The sequence below is a fragment of the Gymnoscopelus microlampas genome (assembly GCF_963454915.1).
Source record: "Gymnoscopelus microlampas genome assembly, chromosome: 19".
NCBI lineage: Eukaryota > Metazoa > Chordata > Actinopteri > Myctophiformes > Myctophidae > Gymnoscopelus > Gymnoscopelus microlampas.
Window position 1 is genome coordinate 42151664 of NC_139956.1, and position 23699 is coordinate 42175362.

The window sequence follows — 23699 nt, forward strand, 5'->3', positions numbered from 1 at the left end:
TCAACACTTCTCTCAAATGTCCAACCTTAAAAAACACCACAAAATTCACAGTGGAGAGAAACCTTATGGGTGTGATCATTGTGGTCAACACTTCTCTCAAATGGCCGACCTGAAAGCACACCAGAGAATGCACACTGGAGAGAAACCCTATGGATGTGATCAGTGTGGTCAACACTTCTCTCGAATGGCCCACCTGAAAAGACACCAGAGAATGCACACTGGAGAGAAACCCTATGGATGTGATCAGTGTGGACAACACTTCTCTATAATGGCCAACCTTAAAAGACATCAGAGAATTCACACTGGAGAGAAACCCTATGTATGTGATCATTGTGGACATCACTTCTCTCGAATTTCCGGCCTTAAAGGACACCAGAGAATTCACACTGGAGAAAAATCATAATTTGATCAATGTGGAATTTTACCCAGTTAAGCAGCCTAAAATGCCATATACGCACACATCAATGATACGCTATTGTGAACATTGTGACAATCAGATCGGATCAGAAACATGCAACACGATGACACATTCTTGTTCTTTTAAGTAGTTGTTTATTACGTCTGCTGAGCTGTTATTTCATGTATATTAGCAGTGCCGTTATAGATGTATGGATAGTGTGTTAACACTGTGCACAAGAATGATACTCAAACGAGACAAGAGACAAGAAGGTGTTTGTGCTGCATACAGTGGTTGCCAATGTTCCAATATTATAGGACGCAAAAAAAGGTTTCCGTACTCTGTCTCTTTAAGACCACTATCTGTCAACACACATTTGGTGCATGTAGTTTTCAAAGCAATGATTAGAAAAAAAAAACAGGTAAGATGCTGTCAGGTGTTGAAGCCAGTTAGTACAAATTGCTTTATGTATGCCTTCTGACTTCTCGTATATTCCTGATTGCTGCTATAGATACCTGTCATCATGGTATGTTTAACTTCATTACACCTAGTTGTTATATTGCATTGTTGTGTTATTTCAGTCTTTGCTGAACATGTCCCATCAATATTTCACATATTGTACCAAGTGAGTGACAAATAAACCCTCTTGATTGATTATTGATCATGTTTTTTTCTCCTTTTTTTCTTGTATGAAGAATGTTCAAGGTAATAATGAAAACATAACAAGTTGGTGTCTGGCGGTGCCGCCAGTTAAACATTATACTATTTAATAATTTAGTTTATATTTATTTCTTATCTTTATTGGGTGGTGTGTATGCAATATAATGACTGTAGTTACTATAAACACAACCCCAAACTACACATTTATTTTTCTGTAAAGGACACTACTATCCATTCTACATCTCCTGCTGCCATTTACATGTACAGTTAACATCTCTATTCAAATCTCTTTAACATGTATTAAGACTTCATAAATCATGTGTTAAATCTACCAAAGTGGTTAAGTGAGACATAAAGTGACATCTTCTCTTTGCTGTATGTTTATAGTTTGATTTAGTAATCATTTAAGAATGTTAACAAACGGGTTGCATCGCCGTGCGTTGTGAGCTTGTAGATCTGCTATTTTCAAAAGATTTTAATACATGTTATACATATGCAATGCGATCACATATGATACCTTGTGAAACGGGACATTCTGCACAATGAGTACTTTTACTTTTCGTACTTTAAGTATATTTTCATGCCATTACTTTTGTACCTTTACTGAAGTACATTACCTTTAATTGCAGTATTGATACTAGGCTACAAGTAAAAACACGTTGTAGCCTAGTTTTTCCACCACTGCCACTGGACAGTTGGTGGGAGAGAGACAGAGATGTGAGTGGTTGTGTTTTGGTGGAAATGTGTCACGTATCCTCTCCAGAACTGTACTGTAGGTCACTGTAGGTCACTGGCCACTGGGAAATTTGGGACAATTCCAGAAAGGCCTCTCCATTCCAGGCAGACCAGGCCAGAAACGGCAGAAATTAAGTACTGGCCGGCCGTTCTGTTGGCACCTTTTGCGGGCCTCTCTATCTGAGATTCCCAGGCTGAATTAGGGGCCCAGCGTGTCCCTATGTGTAACTGTGACACTGCTGTAACCACTGGGCCCCATTCTGGCTCTGATGCTCCACAGTTGCCTGCCTGAAGCTGGCAAACGCAGCGACCGGCCGTCGAGAGTCGAGTCCCAGGGCAGGGGCCTTTAACGTGTCTGTAGACGGATAGACTTGTCCATTTAAATATATATACATCAGAGTCTGATAATTGACGGTTTTGACCGATTTGTTTATGACAAAGACCGGAGAGAGAGAGAGAGAGAGAGAGAGAGAGAGAGAGAGAGAGAGAGAGAGAGAGAGAGAGAGAGAGAGAGAAATCACAAATTAATCACAAAACAGAGAGAACGCTGTGAAGTTACACCTATTTCCTGTTAATAAATGTGCTTCATTGGGAGGTAAATGGGAGACGCTTTATTGTGAAGGTAAAAGACCGGACAAAGAGGGTTGTTGCTGCTGCGTAGTAGTAGTTGTCGCAATATAACATATCTGTGGTTGGCACGGTAGTCAAACCGAGACCGCTGGTCCGGTTATATTAGATAAAATTGTGTATTTAACAGTCAAACACAAGTTGTATCATTACGAGTTAAAATATGTCACTTTTTTTTCACACAACAATGCAAGTTGAAGATGAAACATCCAACACAGATGCGTAAATATTCTTCACAACAGTTATAGGTTACACTGCAACTGTGGCATCCAGTTGAAACACGACGTTAATCATAAAGGTGGACCTATTTTTAACTCTATGAGGTGGACACGTTAAAACGTTACCACTTTGAACTGAATAGCTCTATGAGGAGACTACAAGATTCTCACTCATCAACTTTCCCACGGCTGTCCCAACTAGACGCAAGGACGGCATCCAACTGCCAATATCATAACACTATTAATTCAAATATAGATATCTTAATTGAAGCAATTATGTTTTGTTTTGCACATTTCGATATTGCAGACAAATTAATTAGTACTGACATCTCTTAATCAAATGTTGCTTCTAACAAGCTCAAATACGCCCTCGTAAGTATTATTAACAAGTTGACGACTGTGATTTGTAGGGCTGTCACACCAATTTTCACACTGCTTTCCAGCTGGCCCTCTTCCCAATGCATTGGGAATCACTCAGAAAACTGCCAAAATTCAATTTAAATGGACAAACCTCATCATAAAAGGATTGAGAGCTTACACAAAGCCCTTTGAAAAGCAGAATAAAGCCCCTTTATTTGCTTCATATAATGTATTGTGTGCCTTGAGCAGTGGTGGAAAGTAACTAAGTACCCTTCCTTGATTTCCCCTGAATAGTTCATGTATACACGTGTGTAACTTTAACATTCCAAATGTTCTTCTGGAAACAATATGACCATGTTAATCCACTAAAGATTTGGGGTGAAATTATTCCTGTCAGTAGTTCACACACCAGGGCCACCTGGTGAGACAGTGACACATCATGTAATCAATGACCACATTTGCATGGATATAGGTCATTTTCTAAAGACAGCTAAGCATCATTCACAAGACAAAAATAATGTTGCAGTGCAGGTGTGAAGTGGGTGAGGGAGATATGTCTGAAGACTTTGTAATTCTAGAGAACATACAATGTGTGCCAAAAAAGTTGAAATTAGATGTATATAGGCCTATATATTGAAATTCTTTATTCATAATAACTCTTGAGATGAACCATCACATTGTTTAAGTCTGAAGATACTGATTGTCTGTTTGCTGTACATGCATTTCATAATATATGCATTTATAAATACTGGGTGTCATATTCATATATTTTATATTAATCTCATAAGAATTAAGACATTTGAATTGCATGAAGATTAGAAATCAATGAATCCACAAATGGATGCAGAACATTCAACAGTAACAGAAAGTCAACAGTTTCTAGAAGGTTGCATGGATGGAGCATGTCTCAGTGAGGGGGGAGGGGCATGTAGAAGTATGTTAGGTTGTGATTGGTGGAGAGATGGTTATATTGTTCTCTTTGTCCAATCATTAAAAGCAGTGACTGGCTCCACCCAGGCTCTCTAGTATAAGAAGAGTGTGTAGTTGTAATTCATCCACAACTCCTTCAGGATATCAACCATTTCTGATCAGATCTGACTGTGGACTCCAGAATTTAGATATCAACCCAACCAGGGACAGTTCTGCTGAACAGGAGGGACCCAAAGAAAATGGTATGTTACTTTCTCTACCTCCTTTCTAGTTTTAATTTCCCTGCTCTGTTGTACAAATGTGTTATTACTTTACTTTTCAAGTTCTTATACATGCCTCAAACTATTTCTGCTATTTATTGCTGCTTTGTCTCATTTGTTGTCTCAGCTGTTTATATATATATATATATATATATATATATATATATATATATATTTATATATTATATATATATATATATATATATTATATATATATTTATATATTATATATATTATATATATATATATATATATATATATATATATATATATATATATGTATATATATATATATAGGGATATATATATATCCTAGGGAGCAGCTTTATGTGATTAAGTTGTACATTTGTACTCTATTCCCACTTCTCAACCATATTTCCTTTGTCTTTGTCTGCAATCCAGTGTTGAATCATCAATCTGGCTTCCCTGTGCTACCAGCAGTGATTGAACAAAGAAGCTTGGCTAACCCAAAACAACACTGTTGTGATCAATGTGGAAAACACTTCTCTCAAATGGCCCATCTGAAAAGACACCAGAGAATGCACACTGGAGAGAAACCCTATGGATGTGATCAGTGTGGACAACACTTCTCTCTAATGTCCAGCCTTAAAAATCACAGAAGAATTCACACTGGAGAGAAACCCTATGGATGTGATCAGTGTGGTCAACACTTTTCTCAAATGTCCAGCCTTAAAAAACACAGAATAATTCACACTGGAGAGAAACCCTATGGGTGTGATCAGTGTGGAAAACACTTCTCTCTAATGTCCGGCCTTAAAAAACACAGAATAATTCACACTGGAGAGAAACCCTATGGATGTGATCAGTGTGGAAAACACTTCTCTCTAATGTCCGGCCTTAAAAAACACAGAATAATTCACACTGGAGAGAAACCCCATGGATGTGATCAATGTGGACAACACTTTTCTCGGATGTCCAGCCTTAAAATGCACCAGAGAATGCACACTGGAGAGAAACCCCATGGATGTGATCAATGTGGACAACACTTTTCTCGGATGTCCAGCCTTAAAATACACCAGAGAATGCATACTGGAGAGAAACCCTATGGATGTGATCAGTGTGGTCAACACTTCTCTCTAATGTCCACCCTTAAAACACACCAGAAAATGCACACTGGAGAGAAACCCTATGGATGCGACCACTGTGGTCAACACTTCTCTCAAATGTCCAACCTTAAAAAACACCACAAAATTCACAGTGGAGAGAAACCTTATGGGTGTGATCATTGTGGTCAACACTTCTCTCAAATGGCCGACCTGAAAGCACACCAGAGAATGCACACTGGAGAGAAACCCTATGGATGTGATCAGTGTGGTCAACACTTCTCTCGAATGGCCCACCTGAAAAGACACCAGAGAATGCACACTGGAGAGAAACCCTATGGATGTGATCAGTGTGGACAACACTTCTCTATAATGGCCAACCTTAAAAGACATCAGAGAATTCACACTGGAGAGAAACCCTATGTATGTGATCATTGTGGACATCACTTCTCTCGAATTTCCGGCCTTAAAGGACACCAGAGAATTCACACTGGAGAAAAATCATAATTTGATCAATGTGGAATTTTACCCAGTTAAGCAGCCTAAAATGCCATATACGCACACATCAATGATACGCTATTGTGAACATTGTGACAATCAGATCGGATCAGAAACATGCAACACGATGACACATTCTTGTTCTTTTAAGTAGTTGTTTATTACGTCTGCTGAGCTGTTATTTCATGTATATTAGCAGTGCCGTTATAGATGTATGGATAGTGTGTTAACACTGTGCACAAGAATGATACTCAAACGAGACAAGAGACAAGAAGGTGTTTGTGCTGCATACAGTGGTTGCCAATGTTCCAATATTATAGGACGCAAAAAAAGGTTTCCGTACTCTGTCTCTTTAAGACCACTATCTGTCAACACACATTTGGTGCATGTAGTTTTCAAAGCAATGATTAGAAAAAAAAAACAGGTAAGATGCTGTCAGGTGTTGAAGCCAGTTAGTACAAATTGCTTTATGTATGCCTTCTGACTTCTCGTATATTCCTGATTGCTGCTATAGATACCTGTCATCATGGTATGTTTAACTTCATTACACCTAGTTGTTATATTGCATTGTTGTGTTATTTCAGTCTTTGCTGAACATGTCCCATCAATATTTCACATATTGTACCAAGTGAGTGACAAATAAACCCTCTTGATTGATTATTGATCATGTTTTTTTCTCCTTTTTTTCTTGTATGAAGAATGTTCAAGGTAATAATGAAAACATAACAAGTTGGTGTCTGGCGGTGCCGCCAGTTAAACATTATACTATTTAATAATTTAGTTTATATTTATTTCTTATCTTTATTGGGTGGTGTGTATGCAATATAATGACTGTAGTTACTATAAACACAACCCCAAACTACACATTTATTTTTCTGTAAAGGACACTACTATCCATTCTACATCTCCTGCTGCCATTTACATGTACAGTTAACATCTCTATTCAAATCTCTTTAACATGTATTAAGACTTCATAAATCATGTGTTAAATCTACCAAAGTGGTTAAGTGAGACATAAAGTGACATCTTCTCTTTGCTGTATGTTTATAGTTTGATTTAGTAATCATTTAAGAATGTTAACAAACAGGTTGCATCGCCGTGCGTTGTGAGCTTGTAGATCTGCTATTTTCAAAAGATTTTAATACATGTTATACATATGCAATGCGATCACATATGATACCTTGTGAAACGGGACATTCTGCACAATGAGTACTTTTACTTTTCGTACTTTAAGTATATTTTCATGCCATTACTTTTGTACCTTTACTGAAGTACATTACCTTTAATTGCAGTATTGATACTAGGCTACAAGTAAAAACACGTTGTAGCCTAGTTTTTCCACCACTGCCACTGGACAGTTGGTGGGAGAGAGACAGAGATGTGAGTGGTTGTGTTTTGGTGGAAATGTGTCACGTATCCTCTCCAGAACTGTACTGTAGGTCACTGTAGGTCACTGGCCACTGGGAAATTTGGGACAATTCCAGAAAGGCCTCTCCATTCCAGGCAGACCAGGCCAGAAACGGCAGAAATTAAGTACTGGCCGGCCGTTCTGTTGGCACCTTTTGCGGGCCTCTCTATCTGAGATTCCCAGGCTGAATTAGGGGCCCAGCGTGTCCCTATGTGTAACTGTGACACTGCTGTAACCACTGGGCCCCATTCTGGCTCTGATGCTCCACAGTTGCCTGCCTGAAGCTGGCAAACGCAGCGACCGGCCGTCGAGAGTCGAGTCCCAGGGCAGGGGCCTTTAACGTGTCTGTAGACGGATAGACTTGTCCATTTAAATATATATACATCAGAGTCTGATAATTGACGGTTTTGACCGATTTGTTTATGACAAAGACCGGAAAGAGAGAGAGAGAGAGAGAGAGAGAGAGAGAGAGAGAGAGAGAGAGAGAGAGAGAGAGAGAGAGAGAGAGAGAGAGAGAGAGAGAGAGAGAGAGAGAGAGAGAGAGAGAGAGAGAGAGAGAGAGAGAGAGAGAGAGAGAAATCACAAATTAATCACAAAACAGAGAGAACGCTGTGAAGTTACACCTATTTCCTGTTAATAAATGTGCTTCATTGGGAGGTAAATGGGAGACGCTTTATTGTGAAGGTAAAAGACCGGACAAAGAGGGTTGTTGCTGCTGCGTAGTAGTAGTTGTCGCAATATAACATATCTGTGGTTGGCACGGTAGTCAAACCGAGACCGCTGGTCCGGTTATATTAGATAAAATTGTGTATTTAACAGTCAAACACAAGTTGTATCATTACGAGTTAAAATATGTCACTTTTTTTTCACACAACAATGCAAGTTGAAGATGAAACATCCAACACAGATGCGTAAATATTCTTCACAACAGTTATAGGTTACACTGCAACTGTGGCATCCAGTTGAAACACGACGTTAATCATAAAGGTGGACCTATTTTTAACTCTATGAGGTGGACACGTTAAAACGTTACCACTTTGAACTGAATAGCTCTATGAGGAGACTACAAGATTCTCACTCATCAACTTTCCCACGGCTGTCCCAACTAGACGCAAGGACGGCATCCAACTGCCAATATCATAACACTATTAATTCAAATATAGATATCTTAATTGAAGCAATTATGTTTTGTTTTGCACATTTCGATATTGCAGACAAATTAATTAGTACTGACATCTCTTAATCAAATGTTGCTTCTAACAAGCTCAAATACGCCCTCGTAAGTATTATTAACAAGTTGACGACTGTGATTTGTAGGGCTGTCACACCAATTTTCACACTGCTTTCCAGCTGGCCCTCTTCCCAATGCATTGGGAATCACTCAGAAAACTGCCAAAATTCAATTTAAATGGACAAACCTCATCATAAAAGGATTGAGAGCTTACACAAAGCCCTTTGAAAAGCAGAATAAAGCCCCTTTATTTGCTTCATATAATGTATTGTGTGCCTTGAGCAGTGGTGGAAAGTAACTAAGTACATGCACTCAAGTACTGTGCTTAAGTACAATTTTGAGAGACATATTGTACCTTTTACTCGTAATTATTTGTAAACTTTAGTTACTAGTTACTTTGTGATTTGATTATTGTTACAAAACATATATTATAACCACTTCAGACCTATTTAGACTTTGGGTTGTAGATCTGCTATTTTCAAAATATGTTTGTGTGAAATTGGTCATTATGCATAATTCTATACTTAATAGTACTTAATTGTACTTTTAGTTTTGGTACTTTAAGTACATTTTGGTACCAATACCTTTGTACTTTTACTCAAGTACATTTTGATTGCCTGACTTTTACTTGTAACAGAGTGTTTCTTCATTGCAGTATTGATACTTTTACTTATGTAAAACATGTGTGAGTATTATATTCCACCACTGGCCTTGAGTTACAAAAGGTTGAGAACCTCTATCTGAGATGGATGCACAGACAGTGCAGCCAGCCAGACTCCGACTGGCTGCACATTATGCTGTATCTGTGGGTAAACTCTGCTGTTTGTCCTGGCTAGGCCAGGCTTTACCCTGCAGCGCGCTGAATCCCCGCCAGGAACTGATGTCCCCGTTCCTCTAGCCGTCGGCATGCTGGGTAAACACAGCGCGGCGAGGGGGTCGTGGGAGAGAGAGATGTCTCATCTGATGATTAAAGAGATACATCTAGTGTGGCGTTACATTGTCTATGTTTGGGAGTTTTAAAAGCTACGGTCTGTAAGTGTTATGTCGTGTTATGTCGAGAGAGGTAATAAAGTTGGTGGTCGTGCAACTAGAGCCCCATTTCGCTTATGACTTAACTTAACTCATATGACTGCCTGACTGAAGTTAAACATCATATGGCTTTGAAAAGTCATAGAATCTTTTTCTTCACAAAGATCCACCCGCCGATCGCTTAGAAAGAAAGAAAATCAAAGACATTTTTACTCAGGACCTTCTGGCTGTGAGGCGAGCGACGGCACTACCGACTGCGCCACCGTGCCCCCGTAGCTGTAGTTTCTTGAGAACCTTGGTGGTGACGCCGTATAGGAGGCTGTTGCAGTATGTGATGTATGCATGAATGAGTGTCTCAGCAGCAGTGAGTTGTAGTTTGTAAATGGTTACGGTTTCTAATGATCATCCTTTTTTTCCACTGTTCCTATAGGGATAGCGGGTCACACCTTCAGCTCTTGGGAGCAACAACAACAAGTCCTCGTGGAGGATTTGGGACAAGACCTGTCAACAGACATGTTTTGCTCTTTGAAACCCGCTGAGGGATAAAGCGGCGCTCCCTGAAGTGGCTGATGGGAGCAATAAAGGAGGAGCGGCGCTGGTGTTTCACATGGGGGTGGGTTGTTGGAGCGGTAGGGGGACGGGGACCTTTTGAACCTCGGCTGACGTTTTGAAGCGGGGCCCTGGACCGGTTCCAGCCGGTTCCACCAACAAGAGGAGCTGCTTTCATCCCACGGAGAACAAAGAGAACGCAGCATCCTCCCAACCCAGTAGGTGACGTACACGCACATCGCACGCACGCACGCGCACACACACACACACGCACACGCACACGCACACGCACACGCACACACACACACACACACACACACACACACACACATTTTCAAAACACTGCGTTGGGTATTCATATCTGAATGATAAAGAAACCATGCACTCTCACAGAAGCATTGGTTCAAACAACTCATTTATCATCAAATACCATAGATTTTGAAATGGACCCCCCTGATCCTGAAAAGGCCGGGAACCGGTGGAATAGTGGGATGTTTCTTTAGATCACTGTTTCCCAAATAGTGGGTCGGGACCCATTTGTTGGGCCTTGGGGCTATTTCATTGGGTCACAAGTAGCCTAAATATCTTTTTTTCTTCATTTTTTTTTACTACACATGATTTTAAATGATTCTTTCAAAACATTTTTAAAACGTAAAAAAAAATCTAAAATGAAAATTGTGAAAAAAAGTAATCACGGCGGAATAGCACGGAATAGCACGGAAAATAGCAAATCTGCAAGCTCACAACGCCTCGCATCGCAACACGTTGTGAGCTTGTAGATCTGCTATTTTCACTAGTTTGGGGTCCCGGGAGACATCACATTTCTCTTTTGGGTCTTGCGCAAAAACGTTTGGGAACCATTGCTTTAGATAACCCACAGTAGTCTTGTGTGGATGGGGGCTTTTTTAAAACCCCCTACCCACCCGACCTAAATATGAGAGACCCACCTCACCCGAGGAAATATGTTAATCAATGACCCGAACCCGAACCCCACCCGATTGCGTATGAAGCTTATACCCGAATCCGCCAGACCCGCGAGACCCGTGAGTTGTGTGTGTCGACCCGCAGACAAGCAGGAGGTAGTTTCACTGTGTACAGTAGTTCAGTGGTTCTCAACCTGTGGGTCGGGAGTCCCAAATGATTTTTTTGATAATGATATTTTTACATTGTGGTATTGATACTTGTACTTGTATTTATATTTTACCTATATTTGTATACTTCTTCCATCACTGTCGTGGAGTATGGTAAGAGACAGAGAGACAGTCTCTATAACAGTGGTTCTCAACAAAGGGGACCGCGGACCCCCAGGGGTCCTCGATGGGTCTCCAGGTGGCCCCCCCCAGCAGGATGTGTAGCCTAACTCTGTGAGCATACAAATGGTATGCTTTTGTATGCTCACAGTAATAGTATGCAATGCAATATAGTAGTATGCAATATTTGTACGCGCATTTGTATGCGCGCGCTAGGACGCGCCTCACTAGCCAACACACAAGAGGAGGTTGATTGAACTGAAACCAGCGCCCCCCGAAACAATATGTTGGGGATTGATTGCATGAAACAATCACCTGTGCGTCCTCAATGTTGGCAAACAATTCAATTGAATTCAACTCAATTCAATTCAATTCAATTCAATTCAATTCAATTCAATTCAATTCAATTCAATTCAATTCAATACAAATTCTAAGGGGGCTTCATTGGCGAGGGGAAACGTAAACATTGCCAAAGCCAGTGTAAAATGAAAAAATGAAACAAACAAAAACAAATGTGCGTTCAGTTAATGCTAATAGGCTGACTATAATAAGGACATGTATAAATAGAGCAGAGGGTAAAATGATAGCCTGGTAAACCATCCCGCTCGCGTGAACATGATAATAATGTGAATTCACGCATCTTGGGATGGTTTACCAGACTGGGGTTGGATTTCAACTTCTACAATCTTTGTGTCAGGGTTCTCCAAGGGAAGAGATGTGGAGAGGAGAGGGAGGGAGGATGGTGGGGGGGGTGGGTGTGGGTGGGTGGTGTCTGGTGGTCAGAGAGGGCTGGCGAGGTGGTCCCCGTCCTGGCAGAAAGAGAGAGAGAGTGAGAGGGAGGACTCATCTTACTACCCTCCGTGTCTTCTTGTCTCCTCTCCCCCCCCCCATCTTTCACTTGCTCCTCATCTCTGCTCCTCAGCGGTCAGAGACCCAAAAAAGGATACAGAGCTCGGCTTGGCGGACAGACGGACGGACGGACAGACAGGGGTGGTGGTGGGGGGGGTGATTGAATCCGGCCGAACAGAGGGAGAGCAGGGCAACACAACAAAGGAGGAGGAAAAAAAAGAAGAGGGAAATCCCTTGTCTCCCGTGTTTGCGTGTGCGTGTGTGTGTGTGTGTGTGTGTGTGTGTGTGTGTGTGTGTGTGTGTGTGTTGAGTGGGAGCAGCAGAGGGTGGTAGAAAGCAGGCTAGAGGACATTCCAGCATCATGGGGTGAGTACAGCATGAACTGCAGTCTGACTTGTGTGTGTGTGTGTGTGTGTGTGTGTGTGTGTGTGTGTGTGTGTGCGTGCAAGTGTAGATAAAGGTTGTTGTCTCTCTGTCAGGACTGTTAAGGCAGTGTGTGCGTGCACGTGCGTGCGTGCACACGCGTGCGTGTGTACAGAAAGGTTGTTGTCTCTCTGTCAGGAGTGTTAAAGCAGTGTGTGCGTGCGTGTGTGTGCGTGCATGCATGAAGGACATGAAGCAAAGTGCGTGTGTGCATTGTTGATTTACACCCCTGCCCTGACCCGAGGAGTATAGATTCACGAGTCGCAATGAACCTGGAAACTTATGGCGCTCATGTTTTTGGCAGTGTGTGTGTGTGTGTGTGTGTGTGTGTGTGTGTGTGTGTGTGTGTGTGTGTGTGTGTGTGTAGCTGTATTACTATACTTGTGTGAGCTCCAAATTTCCCCACAAGTACAATAGAATTTGTACTTTGTCTTGGTTCCTCACAAGACAAAGTGTTCTTTTATGGTTAAATATGATTTTGAGAGTTAGTACAATTAGGAAAAGATTCATGTCGGGTTCCGGGGTTATGGGTTCGAGTTTTCCCTAAGTTGTGCGACGATGTCACATGCCTAAAAATAGCTATTTTTCGGTTATTTTCCAGCTACTTTCAGCTATTTTCAATGGTGCCTTAAAATTTCGATGTCCTCACAAGTATAGTAAAACAAACATGCGTATGTGTGCGTTTGTGTGTGCGCAGCTTTGTGTGTTATTCGAGCAGGGCCTGTTTCTATAATTGAGTGCATAATAACGGAACAATCTGGGAGCGTATAGCTCCTTGTGAGTGAAACTTTTACACTAGGGCTGGTGAAAGCAGAGCCGTGCGGAGACAAGGCCTCTGTCTTCCAGGCCCGGGGGGGTTCTGTATGTCCCCCCATGAGTTATGTACCCCAGATACCCGTCTGTCCAACACTTTCTGAGTCCCTGATTCCCCTCCGCTCATGTCCACTGGTGGAAGAAATAGTCTGATTTGTTTTACTTAAAGGAGTGGTTCACCCCAAAATAAATCTTATTTTCTATCAATTACACACCCCATGAAGCACTCAATTCATGGATAATTTTGAGTTTTTGTCACATTCCACACTTAGAGTTCCTACCGGAGAGACTGCCGGTCATCAGATTATTGTCTTAGGAATGCGAAAAAAACAAAACAATCTCCATGAATTCAATGCTTCATGAGGTGTGTAATTGATGGAAAATAAGTCATTTTTGTCATCTTTAAAGCGGCACTAGGTAACTAGTAACTATAATACAATATAACTACTACAATTGGGGTTGTTGTATTTGGTCTCCCTGCTCTTCTATTGAGACATTTAGATCGTGTCAAAGATCATGTCTCAGCTAGACACAGGATCTGACACGGATCTGACCTGATGGTCACAATTCAATGTATCCCCAGAGCAAGCAGGCAGGCTCTATTAGTTCACTGGTAAAACATGTCGGCACTTGCGCAGGAAACCGTATTCACATCCGGGGTAGAAGAGGAAAGTTACTTATTAGTGCAGCTTTAAGTAAAAGTGGCAATACCACAATGTACAATCCTCTGTTACAAAAAAAAAGGCCTACCTTCAAAATTGTAATTGTAAAAACTACTTAAAGGTAGGGTAAGTGATATGTTTTGGTTAAAACAAAAAGTATTGTGTTAAAAGGTTAAAGCACTATATTCTGATAGTACCCAGATAGCAAAATATGGGTGAATCAACGTTGAAAAATAGGCGGCCATAACGGTTGAATCAACGTTCGATCTCAACGTTGAAACTGTACTGAAATCGCAACCCTAATCTTTGTTGATTCAACGTTTGTGTTTCAACCACTAACTAACACTATATCAACGTTGATTCAACCATCATCCAAATGGTATTCTGCACGCTGATTTTATGTTGAATCAACGTTATGAATCAATATTGATTCAACCATCATCTAAATGGTATTCTGCATGCTGATTTTAGTTGATTTTATGTTGAATCAACGTTATGAATCAATATTGATTCAACCATCATCTAAATGGTAATCTGCATGCACATTTTAGTTGATTTAATGTTGAATCAACATTAGGAATCAACATTGATTCAACCATCATCTAAATGGTAATCTGCATGCACATTTTAGTTGATTTTATGTTGAATCAACATCAGGAATCGAACACTGATTTAATTTATAAATTGATTATACTGAATCATGTTAGGAATCAATATTGATCCTGATCATCCAACAACCTAATGGTAATCTGCATGTACATTTTAAATTATGTGTATGCTGATATACTGTAAGGCTACATCTTGTTCAAAATTACCTTACATTTCCCAAAATGTGAAAATATAAAAATAAAGACAGACAATATGATTTGAATCTTCACATTTATTGAACCAAGGCATTTAGACCTGCTTTGAACTGCTTTAAGCATTGTTTGTATGATTTAACAGATGAAATATATAACATATAGAAGATTGTAGATCTGCTATTTATGAAAGAAATCGTGAAAATGTCTGCAAGCATTTGGATATTTTGTAAGTGAATATATGCCACATGAGCACTTTACACCTATATAAAAATGCTATTTGAAAATAATTGATCTGCAAATTTAAATTACAAACCAAACCACCATTATTTACAAGCGATTCCACAAAAACAATACCCAACATGGCTTATAATGACCAAACGTGTACTAACTTTGCAGACTAAACCAACGGTCTGACAAAACACACTGACAAGTGCTCTAGTAATACAAATGGCGTAATTAATAAAGCCTAACGGGCCATCCACACCAAGCACTATATGTACACATTTTTTATTTATTTTATAGAATTTAGAGTAGCCAATGATTGTGAACCTCTTTTCGTCCACAAAGTCATTATGCTAATTAATTCCTCACACATTTCTGTGTTGCTACTGCAATTGTAGCCTAGTAGCCCCTCCATCCTTCTCCTCCTGTTCAACACAACTAAAGACGAACAGTATCTGTGTTGATGATGACAATATGAGTGATTTGCTGGAACTCTGGAAGACATGAGCAACTGCCCACTGAAATGATCATGTCTGCACTGTATTTAAACTAAATAATTCTACAACGATAGGATTGACAAAAGTGATATGCTTAGTGTGGACAGCCCCATTACAGTTTGAAAGAGTACATTATTTCACACATGAACAAGTGAACACTTGTCAATTTCAAAAAAGTGCCTTACTTTTACTTAATGGTATTACATTCAAAGTCTTAATAATTTGCAGCTCTAAAGTACTTAAAATGAATAAAAGTGGCTTCATTTAGAACTCCTATCACTTTACAACATTTTCTCATGCATGAGAAAAATAAAATGCATGCATTTTAGTCTACTGTCACAAAGGAGGGCTGAGGACAACCTGCCTACCAGTTATCCACTATACAATCTTTCTAAAATGACAGGAGGTTTTTAAGACTTTGCAGTTTGGGGGGTAGTTTTTTCCTTTCCCAAGCCAAGCATCACTCTTTGAATAAAGTTCAATATGTTCTTCATATCATTAGGGTACTTCAAATTGAGTGCATACGTCAGGCTAGACAGCAGGCACGGTGCTTGAGGGAGGTTATGGAAATTATCCATCACAATACCTCCTTCAAGGATGATGGCTGTTGACACTGGCTGAAGGTCGACACCATCTGAGGGAGGTGAATCTTCACTGCTCACAGTCAGCAATCCGACCGATACCTCTGACCAGGCGTCTTCACTTTCGCTGTCACAATCCTGTACAGAACCAAACAAAAACAACATTACAACAGGGAAATGTAGACACTTCACACACATCTGCATTGAGAAGTTTTATCAACATTGGTTGGCCTACTGTTTTTGACAGTATATTACTCATGGTAAACAGCACAGTAAAATATGTATCTGAAAACATTTTAGGCTAGAAATAAGCAACTTGGTAACAAACATTCTGCATAGTGGCCATCTCTCTCTCCCTTGAGCAACGTGTGAGTGCAGGCTACAAACACTTACACTGCACACCATGTGAGTGAGATTCCACCGTGCTATAGCCTGAAGGGATTGAACCTTCTGATTGGTTTGCAAGGCCGTTTCAGACTGAAACTTCAAAATAAAATTAACAAAAATGTAATTTCACTGGACCTTTAAGGTGTAACTATGAGAACTTACCAAGACAGTGGTGTAGAAACTGCTGTGGTCATCTCCAAGCAGAAGAAGGAGGCCTCGGAGAACAAGCCTACCCAGCGCGGTCACGTCGGGTTTCTACAAGTGGATAATGAACAAATAAAGTTCAAGATCTGACCATCACAAGTTACAGTACAGTTACAGCATGAAACACCACAATATATGTTTGATGAACAGTTGCAGAGAACAGTTGCTGATTGGAGATGTGATTTAAAAATAGTACAATCCACAGCATTTAGTTATCAACAACGATCAATAGTTAGCAATACTTTAACACTCTGTAATACAGCCGGGAAGCAAGTACTATTTGGGGTAATAGGTTGTACATAAACTTAGTCATGATAATTACAAATATAAGAAGCATGTTGTAGACTTACCCATCAATTTGCTGCACAATTCCGGATAATTTATCTCTAATGGCACCTTTCTTGGACTTTAAGATAGTGACCAATTGTGGTGTATAGCGATCCAGAGCATCAAAGAAGTCTGTCTCTAGGTGTGTGGTGGCGATCCTGTTAAACTCAGCATAAGCCTACAATACAGCAAACCACAGAACAAAATACAGTGACGAAATACATTTGAAAAAGTGTGTAAATTAGGAAAACATTTGGTTAATTGTCATACAAATAATTATGATCAACAATGTAACCGTTTTGGCATTAAACATTGGACGAATTACATTTCGGTTCCGACTTTTAGGCTTTGTAAACAAAAAAGAAATGACTGACAATGACCGGGGCCAATAATACCATTATGTACTATGGCCAGAACAGGCCAGGCATTTAAAAATGTTGAAAAATAGTGAGAGTAGCCGACCTACATGTTCACAACACATCACTTTGCGAGATGTTGCGAGCTTGTAGATCTGCTATTTTCACTATTCTTCAATAGATAAATGTATACAGATGAACGCTTTTTCTCATAACTGTGATCAGACAATTACCTATATTAAAATTGGCTTACAGGAGATCCCCCATGCCACGCTCATGTCACCATGAGTCAGCCATAACAGGGCAGGGGTCTTCAACAGGGGGTCTGGGACTCCTAGGGGGTCTTCAGAGTTGCTACAGGGGGTCGGCCAAATCTCTGTGATAAGATCATTGTTTCTTTATACAAACCACTTGAACAATAGCATCCCTATTCTACGGACAACTTTAGCCGAAAATGGCCGATCTACAAGCTCACAACGCCTCGCAGCGCGAGGCGTTGCGAGCTTGTAGATCGGCTATTTTCGGCAAAGAGGGGAAAAAGAGCAGACCAAGTACAGAGTGAAAGTTTACTAAGTATTGACGGTTTAAGTCGTTAAATGTCTGACAATACACATTAACATGAATCCAACATCTATGAAAAGCTTTAATCTGCAACACAATTTTATGTAATATATAGTGGGGGTCCCTTCTTCATCTCTTTCTCAGTTAGGGGGTCCTTGGCCTGAAAAGGTTGAAGACCCCTGATATAAGGAGTTCCAAATGCAGCTACGCCCAATTATGGAGTGTCTAACCTCAATGTGTCATCATGGAATCAACAAACAAATTAGTCAGCTCCATATATACACCTCTTGTGTAATGGTCTCCATCACCTTACATCCTGGGTTCCAAACTGCATACAGCACCAGACATTCCTCTAAAGCATATTTTCATATGTCGCCCTGATAGTTCAATTGGACAGTTAATTCCCAACTAAACTTATGTTGCTCTGTTATTCGTGGGTAAAAAGGTGCTAACCTGTTCCCGGATGTCCTTGTAGACAGATGAAGATGGGCACAGTGCGTGTTGGCAGGAAGGTAGCTGAGGGGATTCTGGTCAGGGCCCAGGCTGACTCAAACTGCATGTGTTGTGCACCTATACAAACACAGAGGAGTGATTTTACACCAATGTCACATGGTCAGAATACAAGTTTTATCTGAACACCAAGTGCTCAGTCACAGGCTGACCCGGTCAGAGAATGCTTTTCATGTCAGCTGATAGAAAACCACCCAGATATCATTATGTGAAACCCCAAAGTTGTGCCGAGGGTAACCGCCTTGGGGTCTAAGCGCTCTGCCCTTCAGAATCTCTATGACCAGAGGACAGTGATGAAAGCAGGAAAGAATCCAAGAGACCCAACTCATAACCTCAGCACCTGCTAAGAAACATAGTTACAGTTCATTATTGTTTATTTAACCATTATGTTAAATGAAACCCCCACCTGAAGTGTGCAGTTCTTCCTCTTGAGGAATCCCACAAATCAAATTCTCCACACCAGGTGGAGAGATTAGGAGATCGAAGGATTGGGTCTACACAGAAGAGAACATAACATTATATAAACAATTGTAAAATGAGAAAATTAAAATAAAATCACTTATGAGTCTACTTATAAGAGTGTATGCAAGCAGTAGGGTATTGTAGATAAGCTCTTTGATAAACACACCATTGTGTGACAACAGTTTAAGAAAAAAGGAGTGGACCAAGTAGAACCCTGTGGACTCCTGTCTACAAAGTATATATTGTAGGGTCTAGGTGGTTAAACATAAACTTGTAGTGCATTGCAGAGTATCAGTCAAATAGAGTATCATTCAAATAGGCAAAACTGCAATAGCAAAATAATGTATTACCATGCCAGGATTGTCTACAAGCCTAGGGAACTATACGCCAATATTTCCGGTAGGCCTTTAGTTCCATTGCTGCGAATCCACTTGCCTCCATGTAGAGATGTTTGATTCATGTAGTCCTCAACCTGGGACACTGGACACCTATTGACCTTCATCCATTCAACCATTTCAATAAGTTTTTCAGGAGGCACATCAGATTCTGTTGAATGATAAGTACAGATTAATTATAGCTGATTTCAAGTATTTGAGGTTCTGGCCTACTTGGAGTGTGTGAAAAGTCGCCAATCGGTCCAGCGGTGCCTGAGACTAGTTTTTAGAAGATGATGGACAGAAGAGTCATGGGACCGCAAATATAATCCCTTGCATCTGTCCAATCTAGCCTGGTGGGGATAATTAACATTGGTTATTAGTATTACCTGGTGTACTAGGGACGGTCTGTTCCTCTGGTTCTTGGTGGTGTGGTCGTTTCAGCCTTCTCATGCGCTTCCTGGTGTTCCTCAATCGCTCCTCCAGGAAGTCTGTAGCAGTTTTTTTTCCCCGGCCAGGTGTGTACCAAGCTGCCTGTAAAAGAGACAATTAGGTTCAGCTTAAATTTGCCTGGCGTAAACCATGAAGATGGTTACATGGGATTTTAAGGAGCAATCCAAAAATGTGCGTGTGACTGTGCACTAGGAAAAACTTTGAGCACATTTCTTTTAGGTGTGTGTGTGTGTATGGAGTGTTCTCCTTTTTGTGTTGATTGATTGATGACTTACATAGCCACTGCCAACTGTAGTACCATCCAAATTAAGGCAAGGGCTTTCTTGGTGACGGCCTGTTAAATAGATGGTAGAAGTTTGTCAAAGAACGATGAAATGAGACAGTAATCATTGTTACAAATATATGACGATTCAAATCCCTGAATTGAACACTGAATGGTTATGCGCTTTTTAAGTGCATTCGATTCTGTGTCATTTTTAGATTTTACCTAAAAAGCATTATTTTACACTTTGGCTACTCAAAAACAGCAGATATACAAGCTCATAGCGTGGCACCGAGTGCTGCGCTACGAGCTTGTAGATCTGTTATTTTAGAAAAATCTTGAAAATGTGTGCAAATCTTTGAATTTTTAACGAACATTTGTAACTCAAATCTTTGTTTCTGGGGGTCCCTAGAACAAAATATTTTGAGATGAGGGTCTGTGGCCAAATACATATACATTTTGGGGTCCTTGACGTGAAAAAGTTTGAGAACCACTGACATAATAACACAAGTTAAAAACAAATAAATTTAGAAGACATTTTGTAGAATCGGCCTCAGGTCTTAATGGGTTAATTGAAGGTGTGTGATAACCAGTTCTTCTGATGAACTTGGCAAAGTGTTTCACAATGCATACTGATTAATGAACTCGTGTTATACAAATGAAATCAGTGGTTCTCAAACATGTTCATGTCAAGGACCCCCTAATTAGTATGTACTTGGCTAAGGACTCAAGATTTACAAAAGTGTTTCAAAAATATTCCACAAATGTTGTTTATACTGTTTTTTAATAGCTGATCTACACCCTCACAACGCATCACCATGCACTGTGAGCTTGTGGATCTGCCATTTTCAAATAGGCAATTTATAGGGTTTAAGTGGTTAAACTGAGTTTCATGCTATATAATCTCATTTAGCTGGGAACCACATGGAAACCCCCCAATGACCCCTGAGGGTCCCTGGAGCCCACTTTGATGATAAACATTACCTGCTTTTGTTAGCTACTGTCTGCAAAACAAAACTTAAGTTAAAAAACGGATTACCAAATTTGTCTGCACACTAAAATCCTCAATGTTAATTTATTCTCCTTAAGGATACATTGGTACCATTTGTACTCTCTGTCTCTTAATTAAATTATTTTACTTTTTACTGTAGGTTAAAAACAAGATTCATATATAAAATAATAATTACAGTCAAAACAAATGTGGCCTCACCAAAGGGATATGTGGCCAACATTAGCTCTCTTTTAAGAGCTAATGTTACAACTAACAAGTTGAATCATATTTTAACGTTTTAGGATGCCTGGTCGCATTGTAACATCATACATTTATATTAAATGGTGCAAACACATTGCTTTCTATGTAAACGCGGTTGATAAACCGTTAGTCCTGAAACATGATCATATCATGACGTTTTCTACATTTACAACCCATACATAAACGTTCAGATTTCAAATATAAAGCACTTAGCCCAGGGCCAAGGATGTTACAATTTGAATCGGGAGGGTCTAAGTATCCGTACCTCCTGTATTGTTCAATAAAAGTAATTTTAATCCGATCGGTGGCCATTTTCTCCGAGTTTTCTGTATGCTTTAAACTACGCGACCGTCGGTTGGGAGGTGTATTACATTATACACATGCATTACAACTATGAGAAAATGGCCACCGATCGGATTAAAATATCTTTTATTCAACAATACGGAAGATGCGGGTACTTAGACACACCCGATTAAAATTGTAACATTCGTGGCCGTGGGATAAGCACTTTATAGTTGAAGTATGAATATTTATGTTGATGTACGGGTTGAAAGTGCAAAAAACAGGTTGAAATTCCGGCTATGAGGCTCGTGAAAGGACGAGCGTCGTGTGAACCATGGCTAAAACTCGGTCGTGCACGGTTACATGAACGTGTTAGTTCATGTAACCGTGTACGACCGTGTTTGGATAACATTTTAATTCCATAAACTAATTAAACTTACCTGTTATCTAGTACAGTAAACACGAAAGCACCCCGGTTTGAAAAAGAAATCTCTCAGCCAACAGCCGTTTCCTCTGCCTTCCGGTGTGATTTCAAAACTAACAAGCTCCGCCTTCAGTGTTGCCATATCCGCTTATTATAAGCGACTTTGGGCTTCTTTTTCTGTGAAGTTTTTTGGGCTTGCTTCCTTACTGTCGTTTAAACCAGTGGTGGTTCTCAAACATTTTCATGTCAAGGACCCCCAGATTAATATGTAGGCTATTATCCAATCAACGGACCCCCATCTGAACACATGTTATGCCAGGGGGGACCCCCAATACAAGATTCGTATTAAAATGTTTCAAAAATATTCCTAATTTTTCACATTTTCTTCCAGATAAGAGTTTTGTTTTAAAATAGCAGATCTACAAGCTCACAGCGCGTCGCATCGCAACCCGTTGTGAGCTTGTAGATTGGCTATTTTCAATTAGTCATAGTTGCTTCTTTTGGGCTAATTTCCATAGACCTGGTTGCTTATTTCTATCGCAAAATCTGGCAACACTGTCCGCCTTGTGCATGAAGGATGTCTGCGGTTCTCAACCTGTGGGTCGAGACCCTGACAATTTAAGTAATAATTTTAATACCTTAGAAAATAAATGAAAACAAATCAAAGAAAAAGACTGTAATACAAGTAATCAACAAACTATACTATAAACTGGTCAAACATTGGCCAAATTGTCAAATAATATAAGAAAGAGAGAAAAAAAGAAAATAGCCGATCTGCAATAAGAAGTTATAGATTTTTGAAATAGTTCAAAGTTTAGCTTTTCTCACATTTTTCTAAAATATTTTGTTTTAATTAAAAAACATGTTTTCAGACTCAGAAGAGGACGCTGAATTGAATGGGCTAGGTTTTGATTTTGTATGACCCTTAAAAAGTGGCTTAAACAAGCGTTAAAGTTTCATAAACTTGAAGCTTTTTTCACAAACATATTATTATTATCATTATTTTATTTTGACCCTTCAACCCTCTTATTTAGATGATTTAGAGTTGAATGGTAGGTTAAACAATAGTCTAGAATTGTTTAATAAGAAGTTAAAGATTTTTGAAATAGTTCAAAGTCTAGCTTTTCTCACATTTTTTTAAAATATTTTATTTTTAAATTAAAAAAAACTTTTTCAGACTTAGAAAAGGACGCTGAATCGAATGGGATAGGTCTCGATTTTCTATGACCTTGGGAAATACAAAAGCTCACCAAAAAGATTGGACGTTGACTTTTGAATAAAAAACTGATTTTGTTGAGCACAAAATCTGGAACTAATCGCTCCAGATATTTTTTAAAAATCTAAAACTTCTCTCCATCCATATTGAGAGTAAGCCAGATTTTTTGGCACCAGCCTTGATTTTTTTAGACACTGATAAAGCTCAAAGTTCAGCGAAAAGACTGCAAAGGTCAACCCTCGTTACATTTTTAGAAATTGTATTTTTCTTCGATACTCTGGCTTTAGACTAATGTGATGACGCTGATTCCAAATATGTAAGTTATATTTTTCTCGGAAAACAGGAAGTGCCTCAAAAGGCCACTTTCTGGTTGGTTTTAGGGTGTTCCAGGCCCGTGATAACCCCGATATATATTTTTTCCAAATCTACATGCAAAATAATGCTAAAATTTGAAATCATCAAACCCTCATATCAAATCATGATTTAATTATCCCTTAATTGGCTATGGTTACGGCTTCGCTATCTCGCTCAATATCTCGAATACGATAAGGACTTAGGGTCCA

General features: G+C 39.7%; 2 protein-coding genes and 1 long non-coding RNA gene across 7 annotated transcripts in view; 1 reads left to right on the forward strand and 2 right to left on the reverse strand.

Annotated features, from left to right (window-relative positions):
* The window catches only part of LOC311035322, a 228107-nt gene that overhangs the window by 157100 nt on the left and 47308 nt on the right, over positions 1–23699 (reverse strand). The window lies entirely within an intron of this gene.
* The window catches only part of pde5ab (phosphodiesterase 5A, cGMP-specific, b), a 168865-nt gene continuing 157405 nt past the window's right edge, over positions 12240–23699 (forward strand). Inside the window, exons 1-2 of one of the 2 annotated variants that reach the window (XM_084043454.1) lie at positions 12240–12338; positions 12377–12431. In XM_084043454.1, coding sequence (XP_083899580.1) covers positions 12427–12431 — 5 coding nt within the window. In that variant the 5' untranslated portion in view covers positions 12240–12338; positions 12377–12426. Of the gene's footprint in view, positions 12432–23699 lie in introns of both variants that reach the window. The other variant, XM_084043453.1, reaches the window with a different exon arrangement.
* Positions 14938–22878, reverse strand: LOC311035256 (uncharacterized protein). Of its 4 annotated transcripts, none has more exons than XR_014599679.1 (10): positions 21937–22837; positions 19976–20034; positions 19637–19781; positions 19224–19419; positions 18818–18905; positions 18355–18471; positions 17574–17714; positions 17008–17162; positions 16616–16708; positions 14938–16204 (listed from the first exon to the last, which is right to left on the reverse strand). XR_014599679.1 is itself a non-coding variant. In XM_084043356.1 (10 exons), the coding sequence occupies exons 4-8, from the start codon at positions 19312–19314 to the stop codon at positions 17152–17154; spliced, it is 345 nt and encodes a 114-aa protein (XP_083899482.1). In that variant the 5' UTR covers positions 19315–19419; positions 19637–19781; positions 19976–20034; positions 21937–22878; the 3' UTR covers positions 14938–16204; positions 16616–16708; positions 17008–17151. The 4 variants fall into 4 exon arrangements, 3 of the variants coding, with proteins under 3 accessions (XP_083899482.1, XP_083899481.1, XP_083899483.1); XM_084043356.1 differs by having other exon boundaries at positions 17594–17716; positions 19309–19419; positions 21937–22878; XM_084043355.1 differs by having other exon boundaries at positions 17574–17716; positions 19309–19419; positions 21937–22876.

What these genes read in the sequence shown, in the direction of transcription:
- LOC311035256 (XM_084043355.1), bottom strand. An exon ending in GGAAGAACTGCACACTTCAG is followed by an intron (nt 18,472 to 18,817) that starts GTGGGGGTTTCA and finishes GTGTTTGTATAG; the next exon opens with GTGCACAACACATGCAGTTT. An exon ending in ACAAGGACATCCGGGAACAG is followed by an intron (nt 17,717 to 18,354) that starts GTTAGCACCTTT and finishes ATCTTATCACAG; the next exon opens with AGATTTGGCCGACCCCCTGT.